Source organism: Amphiura filiformis, chromosome 2, assembly GCF_039555335.1.
Source record: "Amphiura filiformis chromosome 2, Afil_fr2py, whole genome shotgun sequence".
Lineage (NCBI taxonomy): Eukaryota > Metazoa > Echinodermata > Ophiuroidea > Amphilepidida > Amphiuridae > Amphiura > Amphiura filiformis.
Window position 1 is genome coordinate 9,267,138 of NC_092629.1, and position 19,149 is coordinate 9,286,286.

The 19,149-nt window shown below is 37.4% G+C and overlaps 1 protein-coding gene across 1 annotated transcript; it reads right to left on the reverse strand.

Moving 5' to 3' along the window:
• Positions 1–288: 288 nt before the first annotated feature.
• On the reverse strand, positions 289–2,194 carry LOC140138092 (uncharacterized). The gene is made up of 2 exons (XM_072159976.1): positions 2,114–2,194; positions 289–1,911 (listed from the first exon to the last, which is right to left on the reverse strand). Exons 1-2 carry the CDS (start codon positions 2,192–2,194, stop codon positions 289–291), a joined length of 1,704 nt encoding a protein of 567 aa, XP_072016077.1.
• Positions 2,195–19,149: the final 16,955 nt, after the last annotated feature.

The window sequence follows — 19,149 nt, forward strand, 5'->3', positions numbered from 1 at the left end:
ATCAACTTTGGGTCTTATCCTGTTGAGTATCAACCTATTGAAGGTTTTGGCCACTATTGAGGATAGGCTGATGCCACGGTAATTACCTCCTTGACTTAGGTCTCCTGACTTTGGTATTGGGATTATGTTAAGAATAGACCACTGATCAGGCATTCTTTCTTTCAGCAATGCATCGTTGCAAAATCCTAGCACCAGGTCATCCAGGTCACATCTCTTTAAGACTTCTGGTGGGATGCCGTCTTCTTCACTACTCTTTCCCTCTGCTATTGCTGTCTTTGCCTTTGTGTATCATTCATGGCTAAAAGGACCAACCTCAATCGTGAGATCATCTGTGATGGGCTCTATCGTATCATCTTCTCCCTCTATAATGAAATGATGGTACCAGTTAACCCTTTCCATCTGAGTGTCTCCTTTCAGCTGGCCCCTCATTGAAGATTTTCTTCCTGTAATGTCATTAATCAGTCTCCAACTCTGACTGTGTTTACAGTTGTCATGAGCCATTTTAACTTCTCTCAGCTTGATGATGAGATCATCCTCTATTGCCTGATTATAGGCTCCTGCTAGTTCAGACTTTGTCTGATTATAACCGAGCCTCTTGTCTTCGGTTGTGCATTCTTGATATGTCTCATAAGCATTCTTGATTTTCTGTCTTGCTGTTGTTACTCTGTGATCACTTGAGAAACACGCCTTCCTGATTTTCTTTCTAACAGGGATGATCTTCTCTGTTGGTTCTGCAGTGGCGCTTATGAATCTCTCATATCGCTCGGTTGCATTTTCATTGATGTCTTCTGGAGGCTGGAATCTGTTGCGTACCTCAATTGTGTATTGCTGCTGTAACTTGTTGTTTGAACACAGTACCCTCCAGTCGTAGTGTTTCTTTCTTGACAAAGCCTTGCTCTTTCTTAGACTTAGTCTGATCCTTGCTGATACAATCCTATGATCAGATCCTATGCTGGAAAAGGTGCTATAAGCTTCAGCGTTCAGCAAGCTGTTCTTCCACTTTTTCCGAATCAGAACATAGTCCAGTTGATATTTGCTTCCCGGTGGGCTCATGTACGTCCACAAGTTTCCATTCCTCTTTCGGAAGTAGGTATTAGCAATAATGAGGTTTTTCTCAATTGCCAAATCTACCATATACTTTCCATTTCTGTTGGTTGTGTCATGATAGGTATAATTTGCATCTCCAGTTCCAACTCTACCATTGAAGTCTCCTACTATAACAAGGACATTGTGAGCTAGGATGGAATCAATGGCTCTTCTTAAGTTGTCATAGTGTGTTTCAATGTTGTCTTCATTGTCCACGTTAGTTGGACAATAGGTATCTATTACTGTTGTTGCTGGGTTACCCTGAAAGTTGGCAGCCAGGATACGGTCTGTGTGTTGTGTCACGCTAGCTAGTGAGCTTTTTGTACTAGAACTGAGAACGATGCCAACTCCGCCAGTTGCTGCACCTGCTCTATTTGTGACAGCTGAAGTTGTAATTAGCGTCTGGCCAAGTATGTTATCATATCTGACTGGTTCCTTGTGGACTATACGATGTTCCTGTATCCCCAGGATGTCTATGTTGTATGCCATTAAGCTGCACACTAGTTCCTCGCTGCATCTTTGTTCTCTGATGGTCCTCACATTCATGGTGGAGATTGTGACAATTTTCTTGCAGTTCATAAGGTTACTCCTTTTGCTTCCACATATGTCAGCCTTGTCCCTTCCTTGCGGCTTTGAGGACAAGCCATCATTTGATTTCTCAGAATCCGTGTCAGCTCCAGGAGTTGGTGTTTTTGTAGGGACTCTAACCCTAGTGTAGTTAGGTTTGCTGTCATAGTTTATCTTTTGCTGCTTAATTCTGCGGTCGCAACTCCTACAGAATGGTTTAACATAGGAGTTTGCCTTCTCACAGTTGTCGTGTGGCCGCTTTATAATAATGAGAAATCATTTTATCAACGCCCTTCACTCTTACCACTTCCGTCTCCAACCAGATGTGGTAAGTTGTACAGGACTCAGGACTCCCTGCTTGTGATCACTGACCGTATCCATAGAGTATTAACTATCATGAAACGCCCTTCTGTCGGAGACAAGAGATTGTATCTCAAAACCGCCTGAGGTAGTGAACTACCTCAGCTATTTGACCCATAGCTGGGGCTTGGTTGATGGGCGCCAGGGCATGTCCACACGCCGGTGGGCATGCACGCCGCATCTCTGGGGCCCAAAGCTGCTCCGAGATCCCTTACAGTTTCGCCTTGGACCGTGGGGTACCCAGTTACCGTGTGTTGTCGCTGGGAGGCACTGTAAGAGTCTTGATGTAGGAGAGGCTATGTACTGGCAGGGAAGGCTTACGTACTTTGCTTCCCTTTTCGCCTTATGGCTAGCCAGCGGCAGAAGCTGAAAGCAGAAATTTGCAAGCACTAAACTACATGCTACTACTAATCTACCTCGCTAATGCACTAGACGCATCACAGCACCCTGTGTCCAAAGGACACCAACACACATAAACACTGTTTAGAGTCATGTTATTCAATGACAATGTGACAATATCTCATACCCAGGGTTAGGGGGTGAGAGAAAGGAACAATACCTCTACAAAAAAAATCAAAGATGACAACCAAAATGGTTGCCGTAAAAATCATATTAACACTGAAATGGTGACTATAAGTACAGAAAATATAATATATTGGAAAATGTATCAATGTATTATGTTAGTTTACTTATTATTATTCAGCATTAGTTCTGCATATTATGTATAATGATATCCAAATATTAAGGTTCATGGCTGTGCTGCGCAACTCCTGTTAACATAGTTAATTCGTATCATAATTAGACATAATATAAATTTTGATTATCATGATTAATTATCGCAATCACTACTGTCACTCATATTACTATGAGTAATACAGCCAGTATAGCACGGTTCATCGTTCTTGACACAGGAACATCTGATACCGCTTCATTTGTTGCACTCTTCTTACACCAACACAAGGTACTTTCAAGCTCCATCTGAAACGTACAGCATTGCTAAGCATGATGGACAAGTCGACTCATATTCCCAAGCCAAATTTACCAGCATTTCAAGAATTTGACAGGGCTGTCCAAGATGACACTTTTATGCTAATCACTTCTGGCCCTGTAACCTCATCAAAGGATGTGGTATCATATGTCCATGACTGTCAATAAAGGTGCTGGATCGGCTGTATATGCACCGGGTTTTATGACGAGTGCAGGCAAGCACGAATTTTGATACAGCTTGATGAACCGAGTAGTGATTGTAGGGAGAGAGTATAGGATGGCGAGGAATAATCATGGCAATATATATTTTCAGGGTTGTCCACCAAGAAGTACATATAGTTAAGGGAGGTATCCTGAACATGTTGATATCAAACAACCTTTCAAAGCATCCCATGTCAGGTAAACCATCTGGGCCCCTGGCTACATGGACATAGTGTAACGAAGACCTTTTTTTAAAATATAATACGGCATGGTCCATTTACACCAGTAGCCTACGCAGTGAGCAGTTTATAAGCAAGAGCGGATCTCGGTTTACATTGACATAGTTTGTAATGTTTTTGATAAAGAATGTTATTATATTTCTTACACCCAAGCTGAGAAAAGAGTATCAGTAGCTTTACAGCTCATCGACGCGATATGGCAACTTAACATACTAACAAACATTTTGAACAAGGTAACCGGGACTTAGATGTGCTCTAAACCAAACTACAGTCATTTCTTTTCTGATACCTGTTTGGTTACACAAATGCCAAGTTATTCGGGAAGCTATCCTGTGCATTCCCCCAGGACCAAACCAAACCAACTTTTTGGGGTTCCTGAGATAAGATGACCCCAAAACATAACCAGGATGTTCCAAAAAAACTGACACCATGTGGGTTTTCCAAGATGGCGTCCAAGTGCCCCCCCCCCAAGTGCAGGTAATCACTATAAATGACCATATATGAATACTATTTCTGAATCAAATTAACCTTTTAAGCTTAAATATAAGAGCCCAAAATAAACTGTTGATATAAAGGATAAAAGTCCCAAGAATCATTGTATTTTCAAAATGGCGCCCAAAATGGCCGCCAAATACAGGTAATCACTATAAATGACCATATATGAATACTATTTCCGAATCAAACTAACTGTTTTAGCTCGATTAAAGAGCCCAGCATAAATTCAAGTTGATATAAAGAAAAAGAATTCCCAACAGTCGGTATGTTTTCAAAATGGCGCTCAAAATGACCGCCAAATACTGAAAAAAGACTACAAGTTATCATATAACGGGATTTTTCTAAACCAAACTATAACTTTTTGGCTTGATTTAGGGCCTAATATACTTCTAAGGTGAGATAAAGGGAAAACGCATCCCAGCCATCAGTGCCCTTCTGTGATAGGACATAAAAATGTCCGCCGAAATTGGCACCAATACTAAAAAAATGACAAAATTATTCTCAAATATTAATGCTTATTCAGTCAAATATAAAGTCAAACTTGAGACATCTTTGACCCTGTATGACAAAAACATTAAAAACATATTCCAAATATTGTTTCCTCCCTATTACAAGTTTACATCACTTATGATATAAATAAATAATTTGAAGTTTCCTATAGTTAATGTATACTTTTCTCACCATTTTCTCACGAAATTGGCACCTATACTAAAAATGCATAAAAATTCTCCTAAAAGTGAGAAATGAATACTATATATTTATTTTAACAGGTTTACATGTTTGTGAGTAGAAAGCGGTCCGGTGGACACCCGCTACAGAAAATGCCCTACAAACCAACAAAGCTATTAGGGCTCTGTTTTTACAACATTAAGTGATGGACGTACACATAGTGATATTATCTATGCCTGTGCAACAGGGCATAGATATTCTGCTTATGCTCTTTAGTCTTCTCCGTTTCCTTCTTCTCCTTTTCCTCTTCCTCACGCTTCATATTGACAGGGCTATCTCCAAAACTACAAGGGCCCTAGGGCTCATATTTGGTACACTTATGGGCCCTACCCCGTAGAAGTGCCTTTTGCCCATCTTGGCCCCAGAGGTCAAAGGTCACGGGCCCCAGGGGCCCAAATGTAAAAATACCAATCGTGCCGTTTCTCATCAAATAAAACAGCCTCAGGGCCCTGAGTTGGTACACTGATAGCCCTAGGGGTACTCTATATTTACAAGTATAAATGAGCCCCATATATTTTAAGTTATGGGCCCCAGGGCCCCAAATGTTAAGATAAGGGGCAACAGATTGACATGGCTAGCTCGAAAACTACAGGGGCACTAGAGCTCATATGTGGTACACCTATGGGCCCTAACTTGTCAATGTGACTTTTGCCCATTTTAGCTCCAGATGTTCAAGGCTAGGGGCCCCAGAGGCCCAAATGTTAAAACAAAGGGCCGGCTGTTTCTCAGCAAATAAAGTAGCTACAAGGCTCAGATTTGAAACACTAATAGGTCTTTAGTATTATATTGTTATATGAATATAAAAGCCCCATAATAAAAGTCACATAATATGGGCCCCAGGGCCCCAAACGCTAAAACAAAGGGCCGGCCGTTACTCGGTAAATAAAGCAGCTACAATGTTCTGCGTTGGTATACTGATAGTCCTTTTAGCATTAAACATATTACGGGGTGTCAGGATGGGTTAAGGGTGTCATGGTGTGTTAAGGGGGGGGGGGGTTAGGGGGAATCACAGGCATATATATTCGTGTTTGATCAAACACAACAGTGCCATCTAGTTTATTTTCTTCTCATGCTTCTGGTTTCTTTATCATCTGCCGTTTACTTTGTAAATGTTTTATAACTGTAATGCATTCAATGTTCACTGTGTAAAACGAAACCACCTGCTTTCCTTTCATGGTTTCACTGTAAGACAATCTCAAATAAGGATATTTAAACAAGGTAAGGTATCAATATTTGAATACGATTTGTTTAGGCAGATTATGTATTTTTAGCACATTTAAACGCTTTTAAATTTTGTAAAGGCTTAACTTATATAGCCCAATCGTCTGTAGACCCAAGACATTGGTGGGCTTCACCAAATTAGGTTGATGTTCGGATATACCCTGTGAGTTTACAGTTCTTTCACTGAAATGAGCTCAACGAATCGATCTACAATTAGCTTTTAGGATGCCTTATTCAAAGCCATGCAACCTAACCTTCGTATGACGAGGGTTATAGACACTGAATTCGAATTTTGCAGTAGATTTAATAAAAAATTTCTCATATGGAAAACACAGTAGCTGTATAGTAATCTGTCCACAAACATGACACATACCACGTATGGCGTCTATAGTGGCTGCAAACATCTGCTTTCGCGTAGTAAACACGGTATAGACGTCCCGGGAAAGAAGTATATTCACATTTTTCTTTGTAAACAAACTTTAAAGCTTCAAGGAAGTTACTAACGTGATGGTAACAGTCTCATTTAACATGTTTACACATTTTAAATTATCCCAGGCAAGATTCAATTAGGTACCACAATTCTTCCATAGTTCGACACTGAAATGATATAAAGCTGAGGAAACATTCGACCCTGAAAGCACTACTTGCAAAGACGTTCTTAAACATGCAACCAGAACTAACAAATGCCAGTTATCGCGAGAGCACGACCAGCGTATGAATAATATGTATGTGTATAGGTCTCAGATTTTGTCTGAAGTGACTTGTTTTGCAATATCCATAAGATATTCAAAGTGTCGAATAACGTGACAATGGTGCATCCTAACTGTTGTATTACGAGGACTACTGAATTGTGCAGTAGATTTAGTCAAACACAACTTGTCTCCCACGGAATATGCAGTATATGTAAAATAATTTATCCATAGATACCACATTATTTTAGTTAATAGGGCAAAATAAATTAGCATTTGTCTGGTACGCCGCGCCGTCTATAGTTGCCACAGACTTTCACGTAGCAAAGAATTTATGGGAATTAAGTATAATAATATCAAAACTAATTGGCAACAAAACTTTAAAGCTTCTAGGTAGCTACTAACGTATATAAGGTCAAGAGTGAGAGTCTCATTTAACATTCATGAATGTTAATCTGTGTTGGTATATATAAATCATGATTTAGATATAAACTTTTGATCCAAACACAACGATCTTTTGGACTTTTGACCTGACAACAGCCTCGCTGACTACTGAAAGTTTTAACACTCTTATCACCTTCTGTCGGAAAAACTAAACATTACATTTTTAACTCGTAGTAATTTGCTTCAAACAGTTACCTTAATGTAGCAAATGGGCTGACACCAAAAATGTCTCAAACGAAGCTGAGCAACCTATCGTATTAAACTCAAAACATTTGCTGGGGAATTGTTAGATTTTGTCTGAAGCGACTTATTTCTTGTCTCGGTTTTATTGATAAATTTTGATAAATAAAAACGTCAAATGTTCCTAATGGTTTAGGATTTATTAAGGCTACATGCTCTTTTGGGTTGAAATTTTTGGCGGGAAATAATCCCGCACAAATATTAAAGTATCTTTTCCCACAACTAAATATCATAGTCAGGAAATTAATGATGCATCTGGTAGCTCAGATCATAACTTTCATATACTTTAGTTGCAATTATCCCAGAAAATTCTTGATTTGTTTTTACAGAGTCTTGAACTGACGAGGTTTATAATCGAAAAACGTCACTCGGTGTATTTTGAAATTCGAGGCCATAACTCTTCTCAAATTAGGGAGCGATCGTTATTTATGGCAGGGGCGGGGGATGGGTAAAATTAGGGGGGAACACAAAATTTTTTTGTGGTCTTGAGGGGGGAACCTGAAATTTTTAGTTGAACCAGGAGGGGGGATTGTTAAATTTTAAATGGAGAAAATTGGGAAAACAAGGGTGAACGCGAAAATTTTGAGCGGACGCGAGGGGGGAACGCGAAATTTTTTGTCGATATTTTTGCCAAAACACCCATTCCCCCTGCCGTAATAAACGATCGGTCACTTAGCCCCAAATCATAATTTATTGTATACACGTGTAGCAAACACCAATGGGAATAATTGGACGTTGTTTGCGGAGCCTAAATTTGATTCGATTTTATTTCACAATATTTCTAGTGTGAGAATTTTGACCTGTCAATCCCTTATCGGATTTCCCATCCGAATTCATTAAAATATGATATTTTGAATAAATAATGAGTACGTTTACCTTTCTGCAACACTTCCCGGTACCATTGCGCATATGGTGACAGCCATTATTTTGGCTGAAAACAGTCCCTTCCTATCATTTTTGAACAAAATATGCCTCGAAATTACGTACATGACACGTAAATATTGGCACAGCGAGGAAATGAAAAGAGCTATTTACGGTGGGGTAGGCTATTGGAAGCTATGGTACCAGGCATGTCAAGCAGATGCATACATAAGGGCGGTATATTCAAATGCTATTGTCTGGATCATTGAGTATCGATCGCGCAAGTAGGCTTATACACGTAGGGGTGTGTTGTCGCTCCCCTGGTTTTGACATAAATTACAAGGACGTCTTGCATGACCCAGCGTTTATTATATTTATTAGAAAATGAATCGTCGTTTATTACGAGTCCTAAGAGTCATACCAGTTCAATTCATTAAAATTAATTTGTATTAAATGAAAAACAAACAGACAAGTAGAGTCCAATGTCTTACTATGACTGAATTCCTACCAAAATCTGCTTTTCAATACACTAGAAACGTGTTGATATGTATATCTTTGAAAATCGTCAGACATTAACCACAGGTACCGCCGTGGCACAGTGGCATCGTTCACTGTTCAGCATCCATATCGGCAGTGGTTCGAACCCTGGTGTAAATTTTAGTATTTTTTATTCTTTTTACTAATACGATGTGCCGAAATTAATGGGCAAGTACCCTTAAACAGATGCATCATCAGGGAAAGGGCGAGTAATTCTCGCTTTTATGATGTTATAAGAGAGCTTGGATTTGGGTTTCCAAAGAACAGAGGCATGATCGCTTTTGCCAATGTTGGAGTAAGCAGAGGGAGCCTGATAGTGAAGCTGGATGTTGGTTATGAGGAGGTCTAAGGTTGCACGACCTCTTGTAGGAAAAGTAATAAGTTGTTCGAGGTGATTACCAAGAGTAATGCATGTTATGTCCATACGATTAAAGTCGCCAGTTATACAAAAACCAAGTTCAGGGTAACGAGAGCGCAGATGGTCAATGTTGTCAGTTACATGCTGAGCTAAAAGTGGTTGCAAGGGCGAATCCGTTACGATGTAAATAACACAGAATACAATCGCAGATACACCTCTCGGTAGACGATGTGGTCTCACCTGCACCCAAACGCATTCTAATTCATCAGGAATAGTGATGTCAAGTTCTTTGGCAGGGAAACTGTTTGTTACATAAATCGCGACTCCACCTCCTCGTCTATCACCTGGACTTAGAAAACATTGTAAAATCGCTGATGTTAGTTTTGCAGGAAGGCATGTCTGGTTTGAACCAGGACTCTGTAATAACACAGATGTCAATCTTTTCTTGTCTTAAAATGACTTCAAGTTCATCCATTTTATTATTAACATACTGAGCGTTAGTCATGAAGACAGCAGGAAGATTTGTGAGTCGGTTAGAGTTGACATTGCCATTACTCACATTATTACAGTTATTGCTACCATTAACTTGGCGTTTACCACCGACACTACCTCTGCGGGTTCTTTTCTTAGCAGATATTTCGAGGGCGATAAGTCTATGCCATACCTGGGGGCAGACCGTGTAATGATAAAGATTTCACACCACCAACTAGTATATATGGTTGTGCGCCCTTGAATTTCACTTCTCAGAAAAACCCATTGATTCTGAATTTAAGCATTAAAATGAGCAGAAATTTGCATAATTTTAGCCAAATTTGGATTGGTCATGATTAGTAATATTAATTCCTGCAAGTGTACCACAGATGGGAGAGATCGAATAACTTTTACTGATTTTAAGCAGCCTTTTCTTTACAGACACACCGGCATGGTTTTGCCTGAAAAATTGGAAATTCCCAGACATCGTAGACTTTGAGGGCCAGTCGTAAAAATAATGACGGTCAACCTATATTTTTCCCCAGCCAGAGGGATCAGGCAAGGGCTGATTTCAACCATCATAGCTGTCGCTTAAAACTGAGTCGCTCCTGTGAAGAAAAAATGACGTTTTCTTAAGGCAAATTTAGCACATATCTCTATGGGACTCTGATTTGGTGGTGTGAGATCTGAAGTCTAGTGAACTCAAAGTATATAGTTCTGGTCCATACTGTGATGAGCTTCGGCACTACAACAAACAAAAATAGATTTTACAGGTTACCAACAGAGTTGTCAAATTAACCTGCTCGAGTTATTCTAATTACAAGATAGATGGTCATTTACGTTGTTTTCAAAGAGGTTTCTCAGTTTCCTGTACTCAACTATTACACAACTAACACCCTCGGCATTAATGTCAATATGCGTGGGGAAACGTCACGGATTGGTTAAAATATAACGAGTGGTATATTTAGGGATGCGAGCGAAAATCGGCTGCACTCTAGCGCAGCCGGCTGCGCTTTGGCCCCACTATTCTTTTTAATTCTGGCTGCGCTGTCTGGCTGCAACAGTTACAAGGTTGGCTGCAACATAGGTGGTCAATGTATTTTGAAAGTTGCAGCCAGAGTGCGGCCATAGTGTGTTTGGTCGCATGAGGATTATCTGTTTGGATAAATAATGTGGTTTGCTGTATAATAAACTATTATTCCTATTGTCATACCTTCATATTACCATTTACCATAACACACTGGTATGCTATTTTTATATGTTTTGTATTCTTACTGCATATCTTTTTATCAAATGCATAGTATATGTAATAATTATGTGAAATGCATTATAGTGAGGCATTGCGAATAAACAACATTTCGAGAAAATTGGGTTTGAAGAAATACCAATTTAAAATCGAGTTGTGTAAATCAGACATTCATCATATTTTGTAAACGGTGTAAAATTTCGGTAGTTAACTAAATAGATTTTATTTCTATATATTTTTCAAAGTAAATAAATACATAATATTGTTGGCAAACTGAAAACAATAAGTACAAAACTATACGTCACTATGGAAAACACGCAAAACGCAATACCCTAACCTAATATTAACCTTACGCCACCTCGATCGCCGTGTAATCCCTATGACGTAACTTTTCATCGGCTTCATTCCATAGTGGCGTATAGGTCACGATACATTACTATGACATGAAGCGAGGTGTACGCCACTATGACATTTTCATTTTTTGCCGATATTTCTTAATACAATGTGTATACAAAGTGGCGTATGGTCAATACGGCACTAAGGAATAAAAAAATTGTCACTTTGTAACTATACGCCACATTTAATTAATTAATTACTAATTAATTAGCTAATTATGACTGATGAGACTTAGATAAAATAAAAGAGAAAATCATTAAAAACATATGTGCCAATTTTCAAAAAAATGACCAAAAATCACTATACGCCACTATGGAATACAGCCGACGAATTGTGGTCAGCTCAGAGACGTTGAAACGAAAACGTTTCAGATCACAGAGAACGAAGCATGAAGAGGTGTTTGCAAAAAAATATCTTTATATTATGTCAAGTTTCCTTTGTCCTCTATGTTATCTTTAGTAGTATATAACGTAACATATAAACACCAATAAAACAATAACATGCCCTTTATCCAACGATATTATAAAAACACACAAAACATGACATAATGCATAGAATGTAAGTTACACTACTAGATTTATATTTTTGCAACGAAATGTTTTACTTTTTTATGTAATCATAAATCCCAATCGAACGGCCAATGTAGTTACAGATACATTTTATATTTCGATTTCAAGCTAATGCACACATGACATTATTGGGAAGTGTATACTATAAATCACGCGGCGCCTGGAGCGAACACTTTATGTTGCATTCCCTCTTTCTCATAGCCATAAGGTCAACATTTCTACAACGATATTGCCCTGTTGGAATCTTCCACAGCCCGGGCCCAGTCGCAGCTTATTAAGACTGCAACTGCAGCAGCAGATCTAGGCCTTGTCATCAGCGCACCTGAAACAGAATATATGACTGCAAACTGTAACACCCATCCTGCACTTGAAGTCTATGGTATCAACCATGTCACAGACTTCTAGTACTTGAGTTCCAAAATGGGCTCTAGTGCTGGAGACCTAAAAAGAAGAAAAACACTAGCCTGCGCAGCTTTCTGGAAACTAGAACGCCGTTGGAGAAGCCCATCCCTGCCAATCGAAACAAAAATAAAGCTGTTTGAGGCAACTTTCTGTACGAGTGTGAGTCTTGGGTAATCACCAGGGACATGGAAAACAAGATCAACGCCTTTGTAAAATCTTGCTACAAAGTCATGTTAAACATCAAACGTGTGGATCGGACTCAAAATGACCAACACCACTCCACTGGCTGCCATACTCAAGATCCATCAACTCAAATTTCTCGGCCATATATACTGCGTCTTGAAGACGACGAGCCTGTGAAAGAATATGCCCTTTATATTCCACCACATGGAAAGTAGAAACCGCGGGACGGCCGCGCACACTGTACTTACAGTATATCCAGCACCTCCTAGGAGATACTGTAGGGATGCTGCAGCCAAACAAAAGTGTTTCGCTTGCACAAGATCGCAATAGTTGGAGGAACCTTGTAGTCGCCTGCTCCGCAGCGGATTGATTATGATGATGAGCATGTTGAGGGAAGCCGCGTTTAATTGTACTTTTAAAAATCATAAATGTGTCTAAAAGAAGAGGTCCAGATTAATTTGTTGTAAAACTTGTCCCGAATATTGAGCCAGAAGGATTATCAAGATGCCCCAATTACCATGCCTTTTACCTTTTGTCCCCAGTGGCAACGCTGTTTGTGTCCACTGCCCCCCCCCCTCCCCATGCCAGTTGCGGATATTCTCATCCCGAGGCTTTCCCCCACGGGTGACCGTAAATTGGGCAGAAAGGGCGTTGCCAGAGGCGTTGTGAGGTAATATATGTGCTTGATTTCCCCCACCAAAAGAACGTTTGATTAATTACCACAAACTATACCTTTTTTTGGGTCAAAAATGTGATTTGGTCAATTCGTGGGAAAAGGTGAGCCTATCCAACACAGTGCCAGTGTTGAGTGCAATTGTTATTTATATTGGACTCTGTACAAAGTATAGGAAGAAAGATTCTGAAAATATATATAATAATGTATTTTATTGTGTTTATTTGTTAATAATATATATACAAAAAATCTCCACAGATGCTGTTATCCTTGATAACACCATGTTGATAGATATTTGATACCAATATATTTGCAACAGCAACAAGAACCAAACAAAATGACCGCGTATAAGTGTAATATAGCATTTCAAAACTCAATATATTTAATATGAGAAGTAAGTTTTGAAGGCAGCCTCGAGAATCGGATTGTATTACGACAAAGCGGCAAATATGGCAGATCATTTCTGGGTGGGTAATGGAACTTGTTGTTTACATCTCATGACACTGTAAGATCAATCGTGGAAGGGGCAGCGTACCAAAGGCATGTATGCAACGACACTTCTGTGATATTAAACCTTGCCATATATTTCCTACGGCTAACTCGAAATATGCAACTAGAGCACCCACAAATACACGCTTCATTGTCATGTGTGTAACGCCGACGAAGTAAATAAAGGGTACCAAAAAGCAAGACGTGGTGTATTTATTTAAGTTTTTGCCTTAAAACATATTTCAAATTATCGTTGCAGATTTTTTCGTCCACAACGCTGTACGAAAGAGGGAAATCAACATGAAGTATTAATACTGCTGGCTTCAGGTACCGCATGTTGTACAATAAACCCTCCGACAATGTAATTTGTACAGCAATTTTGCTGCTTGGTCTACGGTTAAAACGATTACATAATAATAAAGAATAAGAAAACGTTTCATTTACAATCTGATAATAAGTTGCCCTTTTGGCTGGTCTAGATACGGTATATAAAAATGCAAAACAAATAAGGGTGTAACCTACTTTCTGTGTATTGTATTACATTTTGTGTGTTAATAAAATGTATTTACAAGGCATAATACAACTATAAAGCTAGCATTTGTTTCATCCATTATATGTTACTTGGTCTTTAGTGTTACCTTTAAACAGATTCCAGCCAGTATGCCAACTTGATATAGGGAACGAGACAAAAACGAATACAGACGTTCCGAGCAGATAAATTGCCTTTCAAAAGGGACAAACAACTAGTATGACCAGAAAAATGACAAGAAAGAGAGCTATCGTGCTACTAAAGCCAAACAGGAAGAGTACAAAACAAAGAAACAAAATTGAACAATACTTGAATATCAGGAAAGGTAGCCTTGATTCAAGGCTTCTGCCTTTTCTCCTTCTTTCTTCCTTTTTTTTCAAAAATCACTTTCACCCAGGGAAGTGCGAGTAGACTTTTTCTTGAAATTGAACATGAAACCCAATGGACTATACATGCTATGGTTTATATAGGCCTATATTGCTTAAAGATCAATGTTTTGACTGCTCTTTAACTGATGACATGAACTGAAATGCATTAGTACGTACTCAGACAGTTTGGATCCCCCGGTATCGAATGCTAATTATAAACCTACGGTACAACAACACCTGCACGGATTTCTGGTTGTCCAATGAACTCACACTGTCTCTGAATAAGTTGATATCAATTGGCCGCAGGGGGCCATGGAGTACGTACCACTTTTAAGGTCCAATTTATTTAAAGCCTCTCCCAATTTGAAAATAACTGGTACATTAGAAGTGCATTTCCGTTCTGACGAATATTTATTGGTATAGGTTCAGCAAAAACTCCCGACACACTCCAAAATATTCAGACCCCTTTCATACTAGTCTTGGCACTTCGTGAAGAAATATTCCATACGTAATTTCAATTCTTTATTATTAGTTCATGCCTAGTAGATGTTGAAATAACAGCAACAAAAGTGACAGCGGATGAGTGTCGTGCATCATTAAAAATTCAACATATCTCATATGCGAAGTAAGTTTCTGACGGCACCTTCAAGAATCGGATTGTATTACGACTATGCGGCAGATGAGTCAGTTTGAAGTGTTCGTATGTAGGTGGGAACTTTTTGTTCACATCGCGCGATACTGTAATATCAGCGTATTAAAGACAGTCATGTTAGTAACACGCATATTATAGAGTTCAAACTTTTTTCCATATCCTATGGCTAACGCAAAATATGCAACTAGAACACGCACAAACATAACATTTATTTTAAATTGTATACCGTCACAGATGTTAAGGGGGTACTACACCCATGTCGTAAATTTGTGACTATTTTTGCATTTTTCTCAAAAATAATTAAACACTGGTAACAAAAGTTATGTATATTCTTGGGGCAAGGAATCCAATGAATACACTGAAATTCCAGTGACTCAAGACAAGCGGTTCAGTATATATGATAGGAAACGAGGTACAACCTAGCGGTACCTTATTTCTGATCATAAATAACAAACCGCTTGTCTTGGGTCACTGAAATTCCAGTGTAGTAATTGGATTCCTTGCCCCTATAATATACATAACTTTTGTTACCACTGTGTTATTAGTTTGTGAGAAAAATTTAAAAATGGACATAAATTTATCCAGGGGTGTAGTACCCCTTAACTATGTTAGACAACATAAAGTTATATGGTGTGTATTAATTAAGCTTAAATATTTTTTGCGTCCTTATTACTGTAAGAAAGAGCGAATACAGCATGAAGTATAAATACTACTGGCTCCAGGTGCCGCATGTTGACAATATCATTTGTACTGATTGGCCTATGGTTAAAACGATTAAATACACGATTAGTTTTCGAAAGCGAATAATCTGAACAGGAAAATTAAACGGAGAATAAGAGTATGTTTCATTTACGATATGTTATATAAATGTTGCCCTTTCGCCCGGTTTAGATATATAATAACGAATATAGGAAATAAGAGTGTAACCTACATTATATGTATGTTATGCGTATTGTCTAGAATATGTTTGCAGGACATAATATTGTTTTATTCATCAATTATTTGTTGTTTCGTCTTTTTTTTTTACTCAGATTTAATTAACATTCGCCATATTGTCGTATTTTTGAGAAAATTGGTATATTAGTTTGTTATGTTCTACTCTATACATTCACTAAAAATTATGCCTCAAAGTGGCTTAATTAGTAAGAAATTAAATAATTTAATTATTTACTAAACATTGAAATGTCTGTATCGCATAATAGTCCAGGAGCAAGATCCCACAGGGGGCCTAAATAAGGACTTGGTTCATCCCCCACTACATACAAGGTTTGACACCATATGTAGTTAGTATGGACCCTCTAGATCACTGCTAGGTAGGTAGTGGACTCAAATTGTGGTATCACTTTTTTTTACAGGTCATTTTATGTATGGACGTATAATCGCATAAAATCACCAAAAATAGGACAAAATTAAGGGGTAGGGGAAATATAAACTCCAAGAACTCAACTTTTACTCATAATAATGAATTTATTTTGGTATGAATATGTAGCTAATTGATTGTTCTAACTGCCTAGTATTATTTGAAAGCAAACCTAGGTTTCATTTGATCATGATTTGAAGTGGCCAGTCCATACACTAGTGAAAAATCAGATTTTTCACAACAATGCGTAGGGTGGGTGTTTTTGTGACATTGGCTTCAAATTTTACTATTGTGTCAATTTCAATTCTATTTTCAAAATTAATTAAGTTTCCATTTTTTAATTTTGTTTTTAATATCAAGCATATCTAGGCAAACTTTGATGTTCTGGTTCAAATATTTATGTATGTGCATGTTTGCTTGCATGTTGGTTTGTGTTGTGTGGGTTTGGGGTAGGTGGGGTGGGTATGTGGGGGTGGGTGCGGGGTGTGTATAGGGTTCAGGGTTGGGGTGTTTTACATGTCTTAATATGTCACTCGGCTGAACTATATTAGTTCTATTAACAAAATTTGTTTGGTAAGTTGCCATTCATGTAATATTTTGAATATTTATATGTGTGGGGTGAGATCAACCGCTGTTTGTCAGGAAAATAGACTGAAAATATAAAAAAATAGTTACTTTTCCACATGTAGCAGCGTGTGTATATAACAATATTAAGGGGTAGGGGAAATATAAACCATCATAACTCAACTTCAACTCATGATAATGAATTCATTTTGGAATTAATATGTAGCTAATTGATTGTTCAAACGTGTTAGTATTATTTTAAAGCAAAGCAAACATTAATTGTCAGGTAGATAGCCATAAAATGTGAGAAAAGGTTACTTTTCTATGTATAACCATGTCAAATATGGCATTATTAAGGGTAGGGGAAATAAAAACCACCATAACTCAACCTTTACTCATAATAATGAATTCATTTTGGTATCAACATGTAGCTAATTGATTGATCTAACTTTCCAGTATTATTTTATCAATGTAATCAATAGACATAAAATATGATAAAAATGTTAATTTTCCAATGTGTAACAGCGTAAAATTTGACAGTATTAAAGGTTAGGGGACGTACAAACCAACGTAACTCGACATTTATTCATTATAATTCATTCATTTTGGCATTAATATATAGCTATTTGGTTGTTGTAATCTTTTAAAGCAAAATAACCATTAATTGTTAGCTGGAAAGACATAAAATGTTTAAAAATGTCAATTTTTCATGTGTAGTACCGTAAAATATGACAATATTAAGGTGTAGGGGACATTCAAATCACCAAAACTCAAGTTTTACTGATGAAAATGAATTCATTTTGGTAACAATATGTAGTTAATTGATAGTTCTAACTTTCTAGTATTATTTAAAAGCAATTAAACCATTAGTTGTGAGGTAGATAGACATAAAATGTACGAACATGTTAATATTCCATGTCTAACAGCGTAAAATATGACAATATTAAGGGGTAAGTATACAAATCACCAAAACATAGGTTTCACTGACGAAAATGAATTCCATTTTGATATCAATATGTAGCTATTTGATTGTTCTCATTTTCAGGCATTATTTTAAAAGCAATTAAACCATTAGTTGTCAGGTAGTTAAACATACAATATGAGAAAAATGTTGATATTCCATGTCTAACAGCGTAAAATATGACAATATTAAGGGTAAGGGACATACAAACCACCCAAACTCAAGTTTTACTGATGAAAATGAATTCATTTTGGTATCAATATGTTGCTATTTGATTGTTCTCATTTTCTGGTATTATTTTAAAAGCAATTAAACCATTAGTTGTCAGGTAGTTAAACATACAATATGAGAAAAATGTTGATATTCCATGTCTAACAGCGTAAAATATGAAAATATTAAGGGGTAAGGGACATACAAACCACCCAAACTCAAGTTTTACTGATGAAAATGAATTCATTTTGGTATCAATATGTAGCTATTTAATTGTTCTCATTTTCTGGCATTATTTTAAAAGCAATTAAACCATTAGTTGTCAGGTAGTTAAACATACAATATGAGAAAAATGTTGCTATTCCATGTCTAACAGCGTAAAATATGACAATATTAAGGGGTAGGGGACATACAAATCACCAAAACTCAAGTTTTACTGATGAAAATGAATTCATTTTGGTATCAATATGTAGCTATTTGATTGTTCTCATTTTCTGGCATTATTTTAAAAGCAATTAAACCATTAGTTGTCAGGTAGTTAAACATACAATATGAGAAAATGTTGATATTCCATGTCTAACAGCGTAAAATATGACAATATTAAGGGTAAGGGGACATACAAATCACCCAAACTCAAGTTTTACTGATGAAAATGAATTCATTTTGGTATCAACATGTAGCTATTTGATTGTTCTCATTTTCTGGCATTCTTTTAAAAGCAATTAAACCATTAGTTGTCAGGTAGTTAAACATACAATATGAGAAAAATGTTGATATTCCATGTCTAACAGCGTAAAATATGACAATATTAAGGGTAGGGGACATACAAATCACCAAAACTCAAGTTTTACTGTTGAAAATGAATTCATTTTGGTATCAATATGTAGCTATTTGATAGTTCTAACCTTCTAGTATTATTTTAAAAGCAATTAAGCCATTAGTTGTCCGGTAGATAGACATAAAATGTATGGAAATGTTAATATTCAATGTCTAACAGCGTAAAATATGACAATATTATGGGGCAAGGGGACATACAAATCACCCAAACTCAAGTTTTACTGA